Here is an 11,972-nt window from a genome sequence, read left to right as displayed (position 1 = left end):
ATCCCTCCTCTCCCTCCCCACCTCCCAAGTTCATTCTCACCACTACCACAGTCTCCACCTTGGGGCCTGGAGAGACTTCCAGACGAAAAGGAACAAATTCCTTTTCGTCTGGAAGTCTCTCCTGGCTCCCCAAATCTCCTAGTGGACCATTCGCTGAGATCAGGACTTCATGGAAATGGTCAAAGCTCAAGCTCCAGCCTGGGGGTTAGAGGCCTAGGACGTGCTGCTGGGAGAGGGCTTGAGGGTGCCGAAAAAGGAGGGACAGCTGCTGAGGGCTGCCTTCCCCTCCTCGGTCTGCCTCCCACAGAGCCTGGCCTGCACTAAGGCCCTGGGCTCCTCTCACCTCCACACTCAAGGCCCACCTGAGACGCCTCCTGGAGCCTGGAGAAGGGACTGTTCCCTGAGCAGCAGTCCCATAGGGACACCGAGGGGATGACTGGTGGCCTCTGATCACGCCTTGAGGAGAGGCGAGGCGCCCACAGGGCGGGAAGGGGTCACGCCGTCGGCGCTGCCAGGAGGCAGGCCCTCGCTGGGACACAGGTCCCCGGAGAACCAGCCCTTTCCTGGGCCACCAGGTGCCTGGCCTTCACAGGTGATGACGGCACTGTCCCCTTCGCCCCCTCTTGGCCTGTTCTCGCCCGTCTGCAGCGGGGCACCAAGTTCAGTGGTGAAGAACATGGGATCTCGAGCCGGCAGCTCAGACGCACATCACGGCCCCCACCGTTGTCTGACTGTGCCTCGGTGTCCCCTGGCGTGAAGCCGCAGCCCTGCTCCGTGCAGTTGAGGCGAGGGTGGGCCGAGTCCACGTTCACCGCGCGGAGCACTGAGCGCCAGGAGCGCCCGGTGGGGCAGGCGCACCAGCTCGTGGCTTCTCTCTTCCCCCAGCCCTCCCCTGTTCCTTGTCTTCCTCTTCTCTCTTCTCTTTCCTGTTCTTTTCTTTGATACCTTCCATTCTGTCTTCCTTCTTTTTTGGCAGCGGGGGACTCTTCCATTTCTCTGGCTTTCCTCTGAGGCTTTCCGTCTCTTCTCTCCACTTCTCTCCTCGTGTCTGTCTCTTTCTCTCCACTTCTGTCTCCGCTCTCCATCTCTGACGATGGTCTCCCCCACCACCTCTCTCCAGCCATCCCATCTGCCCCTCCCCCCAGGACGGCCGTGGGCGGAAGGGACCCTGGAACGGAGAGGCTGTGAAATGAGCCATCCGGATGGAGCCCAGCTAAAAGCGGTGGAGCCATTTATAAAAGAGCTGTGAGAGGAAGGGCGGGCGGCAGACGGATCGCGCCAAGTCACCGCAGCTGGAAGGCGCCGAGTGGGAGCCTCCCGACAGCTCCTTGGCTGGGGCCCCCCCAGACGACTTGGGCGCCGGGGACACCGTGCTCAGCCCCGTCCCGGCCGAGGTCGCCGCTGAGAGGGGGGCTCCGTGCCGGGAAAGAAAGCCTGTGGGGTCCCCAGGGGCCTCGAGTCCGGTCCCAAACCCTGCAGCCTCACTGAGGCTTGTGTCCCTGGCCGCGCCTCCGTCCTGGTGGTCGGGCGGTCATACCAGGGATGGAGACATGACTGGCCCCGGGGGACCTGGGTGAGCCCCACCCCCAGCCCGCGCCAGGGCTGAGAACAGCACAGCATTTCCCGGTCAGGGCTGCACCCGAGGCTGCTTGAGAACAGCCTGGCCTTGCAGAAGACCCTTGACGGCCATGGCCAAGTGCAGCCCGAGTCGGGCATGGAGGAGGAACGCCACCCCTGCTGGGCGACTTGGGGCAAGGCTCAGGAGGCAGGAGCGGGACACAGGTCTTCTGCCAAAAGACAAAGAACCAGGGCCCCCTGACTGCTACTCGGCCCGCCAGGGGCCTCTGCACGCAGGAGGGCGGTTCACAAACACGGTGTGCCTTTTATCTGGACCAAGATGAACATCCGTGTCCCAGGCCTGGCCCCTCTGCGTGTTTCAAATGTCAGCCGGTGCTCAGAACTCTTCTTTTGCGGTTTCTTTCCAGCTCTGGACACTCCCAGGTCTGTGTGTCAGGCTGTCACTGCTGCATTGGGAGAGCCAGCAGACACCCGGGAGGCTTCCAAGGAGCAGCCCTCACTTCAGTCTGCAAAGGCTGCAGCAGCCAAAGCAGAATTTAAATCTACTGACCTGCCCTTAAAAAAAAAAACAGGAAAGAGATTTTCCTGCTATCTCTTAGGGTCCCATCTCAACTATAATAAGACGCTGAGCAGTGGCCGTGTGCTGGGCACTGCTTTTAGCATTTTACATTTGTATCAAACACACTTAATCCTCACAATCACCTCATGGGCAAGGTACCATTATTATGCCCATTTTATAGATGGGTAGATTGAGCTCCAAGGTAGGACGCACACCTAGGGAGTGCAAGAGCAGAGACTCAAGCCAGAGCCCACACATTTCGCCACCTGCACTCTCTCTCAAGTTGGCAGGGGGTCTAAGCACCATCCGGTAATGTGACATTGCAAGGGTCTCCGGAAACCCTTGCATTCTGCGAACTTCAGCAGTTGTCAGCGCAAGAATGCAGGAGCAACGCCCAGGTGACAGGGAGTCTGCCCTGCCTCCTGAGTCACACTTGATTTCCTGCATTCCTTCCTCCTCAAAGGTGTGACCCCAGGGAAAGAGATGGACAGGGACTTGGGCTTCTAGGAGGGGCGGGAGAAGGTGGAGAGCAGAGGCCAGCTCTGCAGAGCCAGCGTGAGGGAGGGAGTGGCATGCTCACCCCAAACACCTTCTTGGCCCCTGCCTTGGCAGCGAACATGGAGAGGATCCCGGTGCCGCTCCCCACGTCCAGCACCACTTTGTCCTTGAACACGTGCTTGTTGTGGTACATGGAGTTCCGGTAAGTGAGTGTCCGCACCTCGTCCTTCAGCATTTCCTGCAGTGAGAGGAATGGAAGGGCCGTGTTAGTGCACTCAAGGCACCTGGGGGTGCACCGAAGTCATGCCTGGACCATCCCAACAAACTGGTCAAGAATCTCAATTATGTCACCAGGCTGAGCCACAAGGGAGTCTCCCGGGGCAGCTGGGCTGGGGGCTACCTGCACTATTCCAAGGGACACCAGCCTTAAAACTCTGTCCAGAAAGACAGCCATGTACCATCAAGAGAGAGGCTCAGGTCCAGACCTGGGAAAGCTCTGATTTGCCAAAGCACAAAAGGAAAGATCAGTGCAACACAGCATGAGGGATTAAATTAGACCCGAAGCAGAATCTTCTATCATGGCGAGAGAATTTTCATTGAACAGGTTATTAAAGGAGCTTTTTGCAAGTGTACATTTTGCTTTGTTTGGTTTTTTTTTAAGTTAGAAAATGTTTCCTGTGTCCAGCATAAGAGAAACCAGATTACTGTTGCAGTTGTTTCCAGCCCGAGCAGAACATGATTGATGTGTGTATGGTGATGAGATGGGGATCTTTGGCCTTTCAAGGTATTGGCAAACACTTTTGAGGAACTCCTCACTATCGGGGTGATTTTATTTTAAGAAATCGACTTTATTGAAGTATAACTCGTATGCAACAGAAAGCTCAGGCTGCAGGTGTACAGTTTATTGTAAGGATTTTCACTAACGTAACCACACTATAACCAAGATATAGGACATGTCCATCACCCCAGGAAGTCCTTCATGCCCGGCAATCTGATTCCTATTACCAAAGCTTCCTTCCACCTGGTCTTTATATACATTGATCCATACAGTATGTACACTTTTGTGTCTGGCTTCATTTGTGCAACACCTAGCTTTTGAGATTCATTCATGTTATTGGATGTCCTCAAGGTATGCTCCTTTTTTATTGTTGTTCTTGTCGTTGTTGAATAGAATTCCACGGCATGAACATACCACAACGTATTTATCCACTCACTTGCTGGTGGATCTTAGGATTGTTTCCAGGTTTCCGCCACATGAATAAAGCTTCTGCAAACATTCCTGTATACGTGGTTTTGAGGCGACATGTTTTCATTTCCTTGGGTAAATACCTAGAAGTGAGTGTTCTGGGTCTTCCTTTTCTAAGTAGGTGCGTGTTTAACTTCAGAAGAAATTTCCAGAGAGTTTTCCAAAACAGTTGCACCATTTTATACTCCCACCAGCAACGTGACGGAGTTCAAATGGCTTCATACCCCAGCAGCTTAATATCATCAGTCTTTATCCTTGGTCCATATTTTTCTTGAGCTGTTTGTCTTGTTCTAATTGTAAGAACGTATACATTCTGGAAACAAGTTCTTTGTCGGATATACTGGATATGCAAGGGGGACCCAGAAAAACCCAGAATTATTTTTGGGAAGGCAGGCTCATGGCCATACAGGCTTTCCCTGCTTATTCAGGGTTCTAGGAACTCACCAGCATCAGTGTACCAGCTAGTGTTGCTGTGAGAGGCTGCATTTGGCTTCAGTGAACTTTTTTTGGAGATTCTTTCTGAGTGTTTGCCCCTTTCATGATGGGTGATTTACAAGTACACCTGCCCAACTGTGGTGAGTGTTCAGCATTTTCTGGCCAAAAAAAGCATGACCCCTGTGCCCCACCCTCCCTGTTTACCTGATTTCACCCTGAGCGACTTCTTTCGTTTCCCCAGATGGAAAAAGTCCTCAAAGGGAAACATTTTGGTAATGTGGAAGAGATGAAAGAAAAAAATGGCAGAAGCACGAAAAGGCATCAAAACTGATGAGTTCAAAAACAGTTTTGAACAGCGGAAGAATCATCCCAATAGGTGTATTACATCAGACCGAGAGTACTTTGAAAGTAACTGAAGTTTAAACATGTAAGAATAAATACTCAATTTTTTGATAAATAAATTCCGGGGTTTGGGGGTATCCCCTCGTATATTGCAACTACCTTCTGTGGTTTGCCTTTTCATTTTCTTTTTTTAAATAATGTTTTTTATTTTAAAGATGTGAGGTACAATTCAAATGTTCCTCATGCAGGTACCATTGTTGATGAGGTATGCCCCCCCCCAGATTCCCACTACTGCCTCAGTTTCTCAATATTTTCCCTTGAAAGCCGTTTTTATTTTTATAAAGACCAAATTTTTTTTTGTTTTTCTTCATTTATAAGGACATGCTTTTTCATGCCCTGACTAATCTTTGTCTACTGCAAGGTCACAAACATATTCTGTTTTCTTCCAGAAGTTTTACAGCTGAGGATTTTACACATCAAATTATTGTTTGCGTGTGGTGCAAGTTAGAGATGTGAGCTCATTTTTTTTCATACAAATAAATGGTTCAAGCACGATTTGCTGAATAGACTATTATTTCCCCTACTGAATTACCGTGACACCTCTGTCATAAACCAATGGGCCATATGTGTATGGGCTGCCTGATCTGTTCCACGGATACATGAATTCAGTGCTTACTTAATTACTGCAGCTTGATGTCAAGTTTGAAATAAAGTAGTGAGTCTTCCAACATAGTTCTTCTTTAACAAGATTATTTTGGTTTTACTATTTTGGCTTTGCATTTCCATATAAATTTTATAATCAACTTATTAATTCCCACAAAATAGCTTCCCGGGGTTGAATGAAGCTGCATTGAATCTATAGATAGACCAATCTGGAAAGAACTGACATCTTAGCAATACTGAGTTGAACAATCCAAGAACATGACTCAGCTCTCCATTTATTTAGTTCTTCTTTAATTTCTCTCTGGATTGTTTTACAAATTTCAGTACAAAGGCCTCACATTTCCTTCATTAAATTTATTCTTAACTATCTTATTTTACAGTACTGTATGCTCTATTTTTAAAATTTCATTTTCCAATGTGTTGAGATAATATTTGACCTTGTGTCTATAGCCTTGCTCATTGCACATATTAATTCTAGTAGGGTTGGTTTTTGCAGATTCCTGTATTTTTCTATGTAAAAATATTGTCTTGTGAATAAAGACAATTTACTCCTTCTTCCCCATCTGTATGCCTTTTCCTTTTTTGTTCTTTCTTCTTGCTGTATTGCTGTGGCTAGGACGGCCAGTAAAACGTTGAATAGAATTGCAAAGGACAGACATTCTTCTTTTGTTCCAATAATATATCCATTAAGTATAACTAAGGCTTTCAACAAATATCTTCTATCAGGTCTAAGAAGTTCCCTCCTATTTTTAACTTGATTTTATCATGAATTGGTATTTAATTTTGCCACACATTTCTTCATTTATTGAGATGATATGACTTTTCTTCTTTATTCTGTTAATGTGTTGAACTCCATAGCTTGATTATGAATGTTGAACCAACACTTGGTCATGATGCATCACTCTTCTTAAATATTACAGAGTTTTATTTACTAATATTTATTTGCAGATTGTCTGTGTTTACATTTGTGAGGCATGCCAATCTGTCATTTCCTCTTACCGTCTCCAGTAATCAAAGTTATGCTGGACTCATCACATAAGTTAGAAAGCATTCTCTCCTCAAATAGTTTCTGCAGAAGTTCATGTGAGATTGGCATTTTTCTTTAAAAGTATGTACTATTTCACCAGTCACATCATATCGTCCTGGAGGTGTTTTTTAATGGGAATATTTTAAAATATGAATGCAATTTATTTAATTAGTAAAAGGCTATTTTAGTTATCTACACATTTTGTGTCAGTTTCAACAAGGCATTTTTTTTTTCAAGGAATTTGTCCCTGATGTAAGATGTCAAATTTATTGGCATAGCACTGTCATAATATCCTCTCATGAGTGTCTGCCTGATTGGTAATGATGTCTTTGCCTTCATTTACGATATTATAATTTGTATTTTCTTTTTTTTTAAATCAGTGTAGCTAGGTGTTACCAACTTAATCAGCCTATTCAAAAATCAACTTTTGGCTTTGTCGGTTTTCTCCACTGTTTGAGTTCTGTTTCATTGACTTCTGCTTTCATCTTTATTACTTCCTTTCTTCAACTTACTTTAACTTACTCTTTTTTTTTACTTCAACTTACTCTTCCGTCTCAAGCTTCATAAGGTGGAAGTTTTGATCATTGATTTTATACCTTTTTTCTCCTATAAGCATTTAAAGCTATAAACTTCCCTCTAAATATTGCTCTCATTGCATTCCACAAACGTTAATATGTTCTGTTTTCACTGTCATTTAGTTTAGAATATGTTCTCATTCTTCGTGCAACTTTTTTGACCCATGGGTCATTTAGACAAGTGATGCTTACTTTCCAAATATTTAGAGCTTTTCTGGATAATTTGTTTTTGTTTTCTAGCTTAATTCATTATAACAAAAAAAAAATACTGCACACTATTTTAATCTTTATACATTCTTGAGTCTTTTTGTTACCCAACATAGGATTTCTTTAGTGAATATTTTCACATGCACTTGAAAAGAATGTGTCTTCTGTAGCTTGGGGATGCAACGTCACACAAATATCAACCAGCTCAGGTTGTTTGATTGTACTGTCAAATTTTTACTTCCTTACTGATTTTTCTGTGTACTTGTCTAATCAATTGCCAAGAGAGAAATGTTTTTTTAAAATTGCTAACTATGATTGGGGATTTGTCTTCTTCTCTCTTTAGTTCTATGCATAGGCTTTGCCTCACGCTTTGTGGAGCTCTGAGCACCTGTGTTGTGAGGCTTTCTAACATGTCAGCTTGCCAGGCTGAGCTCCACTTCCCTGAGTTCTCTTTCTCCCTTGCTTCCAGTTAGGGCGGGTCACGAGGGAGATTCTGGTGAGGTGTGGATGGGGAGATGGAGGTGGGAGACATTCTGAAGGTCCATCAAGGCTTTCTGGGCAAACATCCTTGATCTGACAAAATAAGTCTCACAAAACGTCAGCTCCAGTTCTGTGTGATTATGACAACCCTGTTCTTCATTTGTGCAAGGAAATAGTTGAAGGTGGGCAGAGAACAGAAGCAAAATAATGGCAAAGGTTTCGCAGATCTCTCAAGCATACGCACAATTAAAAATCCTTACTGCCTTTCCTGGCTGGAAGTGGATTGGTCAAGGACCCCCAGAGATCCTATTTCCGCTCATGGGACGTTTCCCCAGTGCCCACCCTTTAGCTCGTTGTCATTTGTCACTTCCTTGGCCAATTCCTTCTTTTCTTAAGGCCTCAGATTCCAGGAGTAAAGTCAGAAGGTACAAGTTCTGGGAGAACAGAAGTCGTGACATTGCGAGGCTGCCACCACTCTGCCTGTCAAAAGAAAAGGTTCTCTCGCCCTTCCCCCACCCCTGCTTTAAGCATTCCCAGGAGAATGGCCCAAAGGAGTCTCACGACATCTCAGACAAGAACATGCCACTCTGCTGAAAATGGTTCCCAGCCCCTGGCTGTGGATGGCTTTGTCTCCCAGCTTCCCTGCCTATTAAACACACGACAGCACATTGACTAATTGCTGAGAAATGAGGTCCAAGAGAATCTATTCCTAAAGAACTTGCAGCAAGATTGTCTAAAGGAAGGAGCTGGCCAGGAGTGGGATTGGTGCCCGGGGCCAGGGGACCGGGAGCAGAGCCACACAGGCAAGGAATCTTCTCGAGGCTGAGCCCAGCGCTGACCGTCAGAGACGCTGAGCATCAGAGCTGGGGTCTGCAGGGTCATGGAGCCCGCTGCGTCCTCTCCGGGTGGTGGCCTCAGGAAGCACACATCTGTCACTTCGTCTCCTGTCTGAGAGTCCAGTCTTCTCAGAGAGGCCTGGATCGGAAGGCTACAGTCCTCCCTCCAAGGCCCCTGCCCTCCGGAGGCCAAGGAGAGGGGCATCTCTGGATGGAGCCATGGGGCGGAAAAAACAGAGGCGTCCAGAATCACCTCTGCCGAACTCTCCCTCCCCACTTCTCGGCACTTCTTGTTTGCTCTTCCAGACGAATCAAACCCAATCCGTCAGCACCATGTTTCCTCAACACTCGCCGATCGCTATTAATCAGCAAGCTGGCGGCGCCGCCGCCCGCCCGTGTGAGCGTCTTGTTGATGATGGCGAAGACTGCCAAATGCCCGGCGCGACTCTGGATGCAGAGACGTGGGTCTTGCCCAAACTGAGAAGGCAGCAGTATTGCCACAAGCCATCTGGCACAGAACAGAGATCCCTGGCGCTTGATAACAAGAAAGAAGCAAGTCCTCTTGCTGCAAAGAACAACGGTAATAGTCCATCCACGTGGCCCCCGCCTCCTTCCACGCCGTATGATTCAGGAGGCCAAAAACAGGGCGGAGGAAGACCTCAAGGGTGAAGAAAGATTACCCACCTGTCCCTGTATTAAAGGACCTACGAGGTGGTCTAGAGGAACTTAGGCGAGGTGTCCGGGAGCACTTCCTGCTGAGAAAGAGGCTACAGACAGTACTAGGATGGTAGTGTTATCTGTGACTCACAGATCCTATGCCTTTGCTCAGTCTACACGTGTGTGTGTGTGTGTGTGTGTGTGTGTGTGTGTGTGTGTGTGTGTGTGTTCATACCCAAGTTTGACTTTTCTATCAATACACAACATTGAGGGAACCTGGTCTACTATGTGTCTGGTGGCCCTTGGTGGCCTCTCTGGAGTGGAAATCCTATCCTTGAAGGCTGGGTTTGGTACAGTACCACCTGAGTAGCCATGACACAAGCCTTTGCAAACCAGACAATCTGCCCAGCCCCAGGCTACAGGCCGTGGACACCGAATCCTGCAGGAATCACAGAGGTCAGTAACAGCACAGGAGAGCATAGTCTACGGGCCAACGTGTGGTCCAGTAAGAGCTTAGCCACTCAGGGAAGTGTCTGAGAAGCTGACCAGGCAGGCTCCGGGGATAGAGGCCAGGTGCATGTCCTGGTGGCAGACCCAGGGGAAGGCATTCTGGGGTCCCTGCCTGGAACTGTTCTCTCTTCCCAGGAATCTACCTGAAATAGGTACCCAGAGCCATAGGCCTGTTAGGACTTGCCACGGAAAGAACATACCTTCAGACAGAGTCTTGAGGAGGAGGAACTCTTAGAGTCTCTTCTGCCACCCAGAGCCTCCCACAGGCCAAGGATAGTTCTGGAAAGCAGCATCAAGGGAGGTGCAAGAGTTCACCTGCCTACCCTGGGATGGCATCTGAGTCCCCAAAAGCTGCCTTGGTCCTCCTAGGCCAGGACCTTCAGGACCAAGCCTAGAACTCAGTCCTCCTCTCCCGTGGTCCTCAGACCTGATGGTTTTATGTAGAGACCAGTTCTCAGGGAACCAAACCGTGAGCCTCCCTGGATTAGATGAGGCTGGACCCCTGAGTCTGGAAGGAGCTGAGGGGACCCCTTCACCCTCTACCTCCATGCAAGGCTGCCAAGGAACCCGCAGAAACAAATAAGTCAATAGGATTCTTAAAGTTTCCAGAAAGAAAGAAAGAAAACTTGTTTTAAAGGTTATGTGGCATGGTGGCTGGAAACAAAACCCTGGAAGCCAAAAGGCAAAGGCTTAACTTCCGGATCTGCCATCTGCTAGCTCACGGCCTTTTGCAAAGAAAATAGCAAAGATAAATGAGGGTTGAACTGATTCTTAAGGGCCTAGACCATCTGTGAAACGGGGACACACTCCCATGCCAACCTCACGGGGCTGACCCGAGGAGTAAACGGGCCCATAATATAAAATACTTGGCACAGTACCAGCGTGCAGTAGGCACTAAAAAATAAAAATAGAAAAGCCGGCTATTATTATTAAACACCCTTTAGCAACCGCAGTATCATCATTCCAATATAAGAAGAGTTGACAGCAGCATCTAACTGGAAGTGTCCAGGCTTGTTTGGAAAAGCATCTCCATAGCAAGACAACTTTTGCTCCTTCCTCAATATTTTCTCTACCCTAGAAAGGGATCGTGGAAATATTTTCTTCACAGGGTTCTGATGAGGATTAAGTGAAAGGATGCATTTAATGTGTCTAAAATGGAGTCCGGCACTGAACAAATACTTGGAAATGCTGGTTGTTTATTTACTTGGGGTGGAGTGAGAGAGTTCTGAAGATAATAATGGGGGATATGCAAGGAGAGTACCATTATGCCCTCACTATCAACAGGAAGCCTCTTTGTTAGGAGGCTGTGGTCTGCCCCAAGGCTAGCATGAGTCTCCCGTGTTGTAGTGTAAGACAGGTACTTAGACATTAGAGTTTTCTGTGAATCCATCAGGCTGTCAGACCTGGGCCAGGTTCCCAAAGACGCTTCCTTCAGCTCTTCCCCTAGGACGCTCATTGGTCTAAAGAATGGACATCGTGACCTCTGGAAGGTCCTGGTAGCCCCAGGACACCGGTTGTACGTACTGAGCTCCGTGGTACAAGGGTCAACGCCATCCCCCACCCCCCATCTCCAGTCTCTCTATGGTCAGGGAGAGACACGGGTGCTGAAATGTAAAACAGATTACATTTGAAGCACCCCTTGCTTTCTCTCTGGCTGTGGGACACACAGACACACACACTTTCACCTGCTCCCCGCTCCAGAGCTGGCCCGGCCTCCTGGAAGGTTGGAGAATGGATCAGGAGACTCAGGGGTGCTGCAGAACTCACTTTAGAGTGGTCAGGAGTTGGACACGCCGTGCCGCCTCTGAAGACGACCACACAGCAGGGCCAACCTCGAGCCATTTGGTCACCGGCTCAGGGCGCCTTACCTCGTGGATTCCAAAGTGGGCGTAGGAGTCGAAATAGTAGTCTCTCGAGGTCATCTCCTCTGGGTTCAGCAGCTTCGACATCTTGCCCCGTCCCGGGCAGCTGGGTTGAGTGGACACGTGATGGACGCATTGCACAGGCTTGGGTGGGACGACGGGCTGAGGGGGCTGGGAGGGGGGGCTGCTCACCTGGGGAAGGAGAAGGGGGCTGGTGTCAGCAGAGGAGGTGACAAGGTCCCACCACGGAGAGTTTGCTCCCGAACCTGGCTCCAGGCAGCTGCAGCTGTCCGGCCTGAAAGGCAGTGAGCCCTTCAAGCTTCCTGGCGGTCAGGCTGGTGTCTGTGATTAGTGGAGAGCCAGACTGGATTTAACCCAGCTCTTACTAGCCGGGTGGCCTGAGCCAATCTAGGCCTCAGTGTCCTTATCTGTCAAACAAGGACAATAAAATCCTCCTTTGGAGGTCAATAGGAAACATCCAAGAAGGGAGATAAGCA

At 48.3% G+C, this 11,972-nt stretch overlaps 1 protein-coding gene across 1 annotated transcript in view; it reads right to left on the bottom strand.

The window, feature by feature from the left end:
• PRMT8 (protein arginine methyltransferase 8) overlaps positions 1 to 11,666 on the bottom strand; it is a 58,988-nt gene extending 47,322 nt beyond the window's left edge. Inside the window, exons 1-2 of the mRNA XM_021716116.1 lie at positions 11,482 to 11,666; positions 2,718 to 2,873 (exon numbers count right to left, since the gene is read on the bottom strand). Coding sequence (XP_021571791.1) covers positions 2,718 to 2,873; positions 11,482 to 11,562 — 237 coding nt within the window. The 5' untranslated portion in view covers positions 11,563 to 11,666. The remainder of the gene's footprint in view (positions 1 to 2,717; positions 2,874 to 11,481) is intronic.
• Positions 11,667 to 11,972: the final 306 nt, after the last annotated feature.

Source organism: Carlito syrichta, unplaced genomic scaffold (genome assembly GCF_000164805.1).
Source record: "Carlito syrichta isolate Samal-C Ts95f unplaced genomic scaffold, Tarsius_syrichta-2.0.1 Scaffold308185, whole genome shotgun sequence".
Taxonomy (NCBI): domain Eukaryota; kingdom Metazoa; phylum Chordata; class Mammalia; order Primates; family Tarsiidae; genus Carlito; species Carlito syrichta.
The sequence above is the reverse complement of the archived record's forward strand: the minus strand, read 5'-3'. Positions and strand labels throughout refer to the sequence as shown.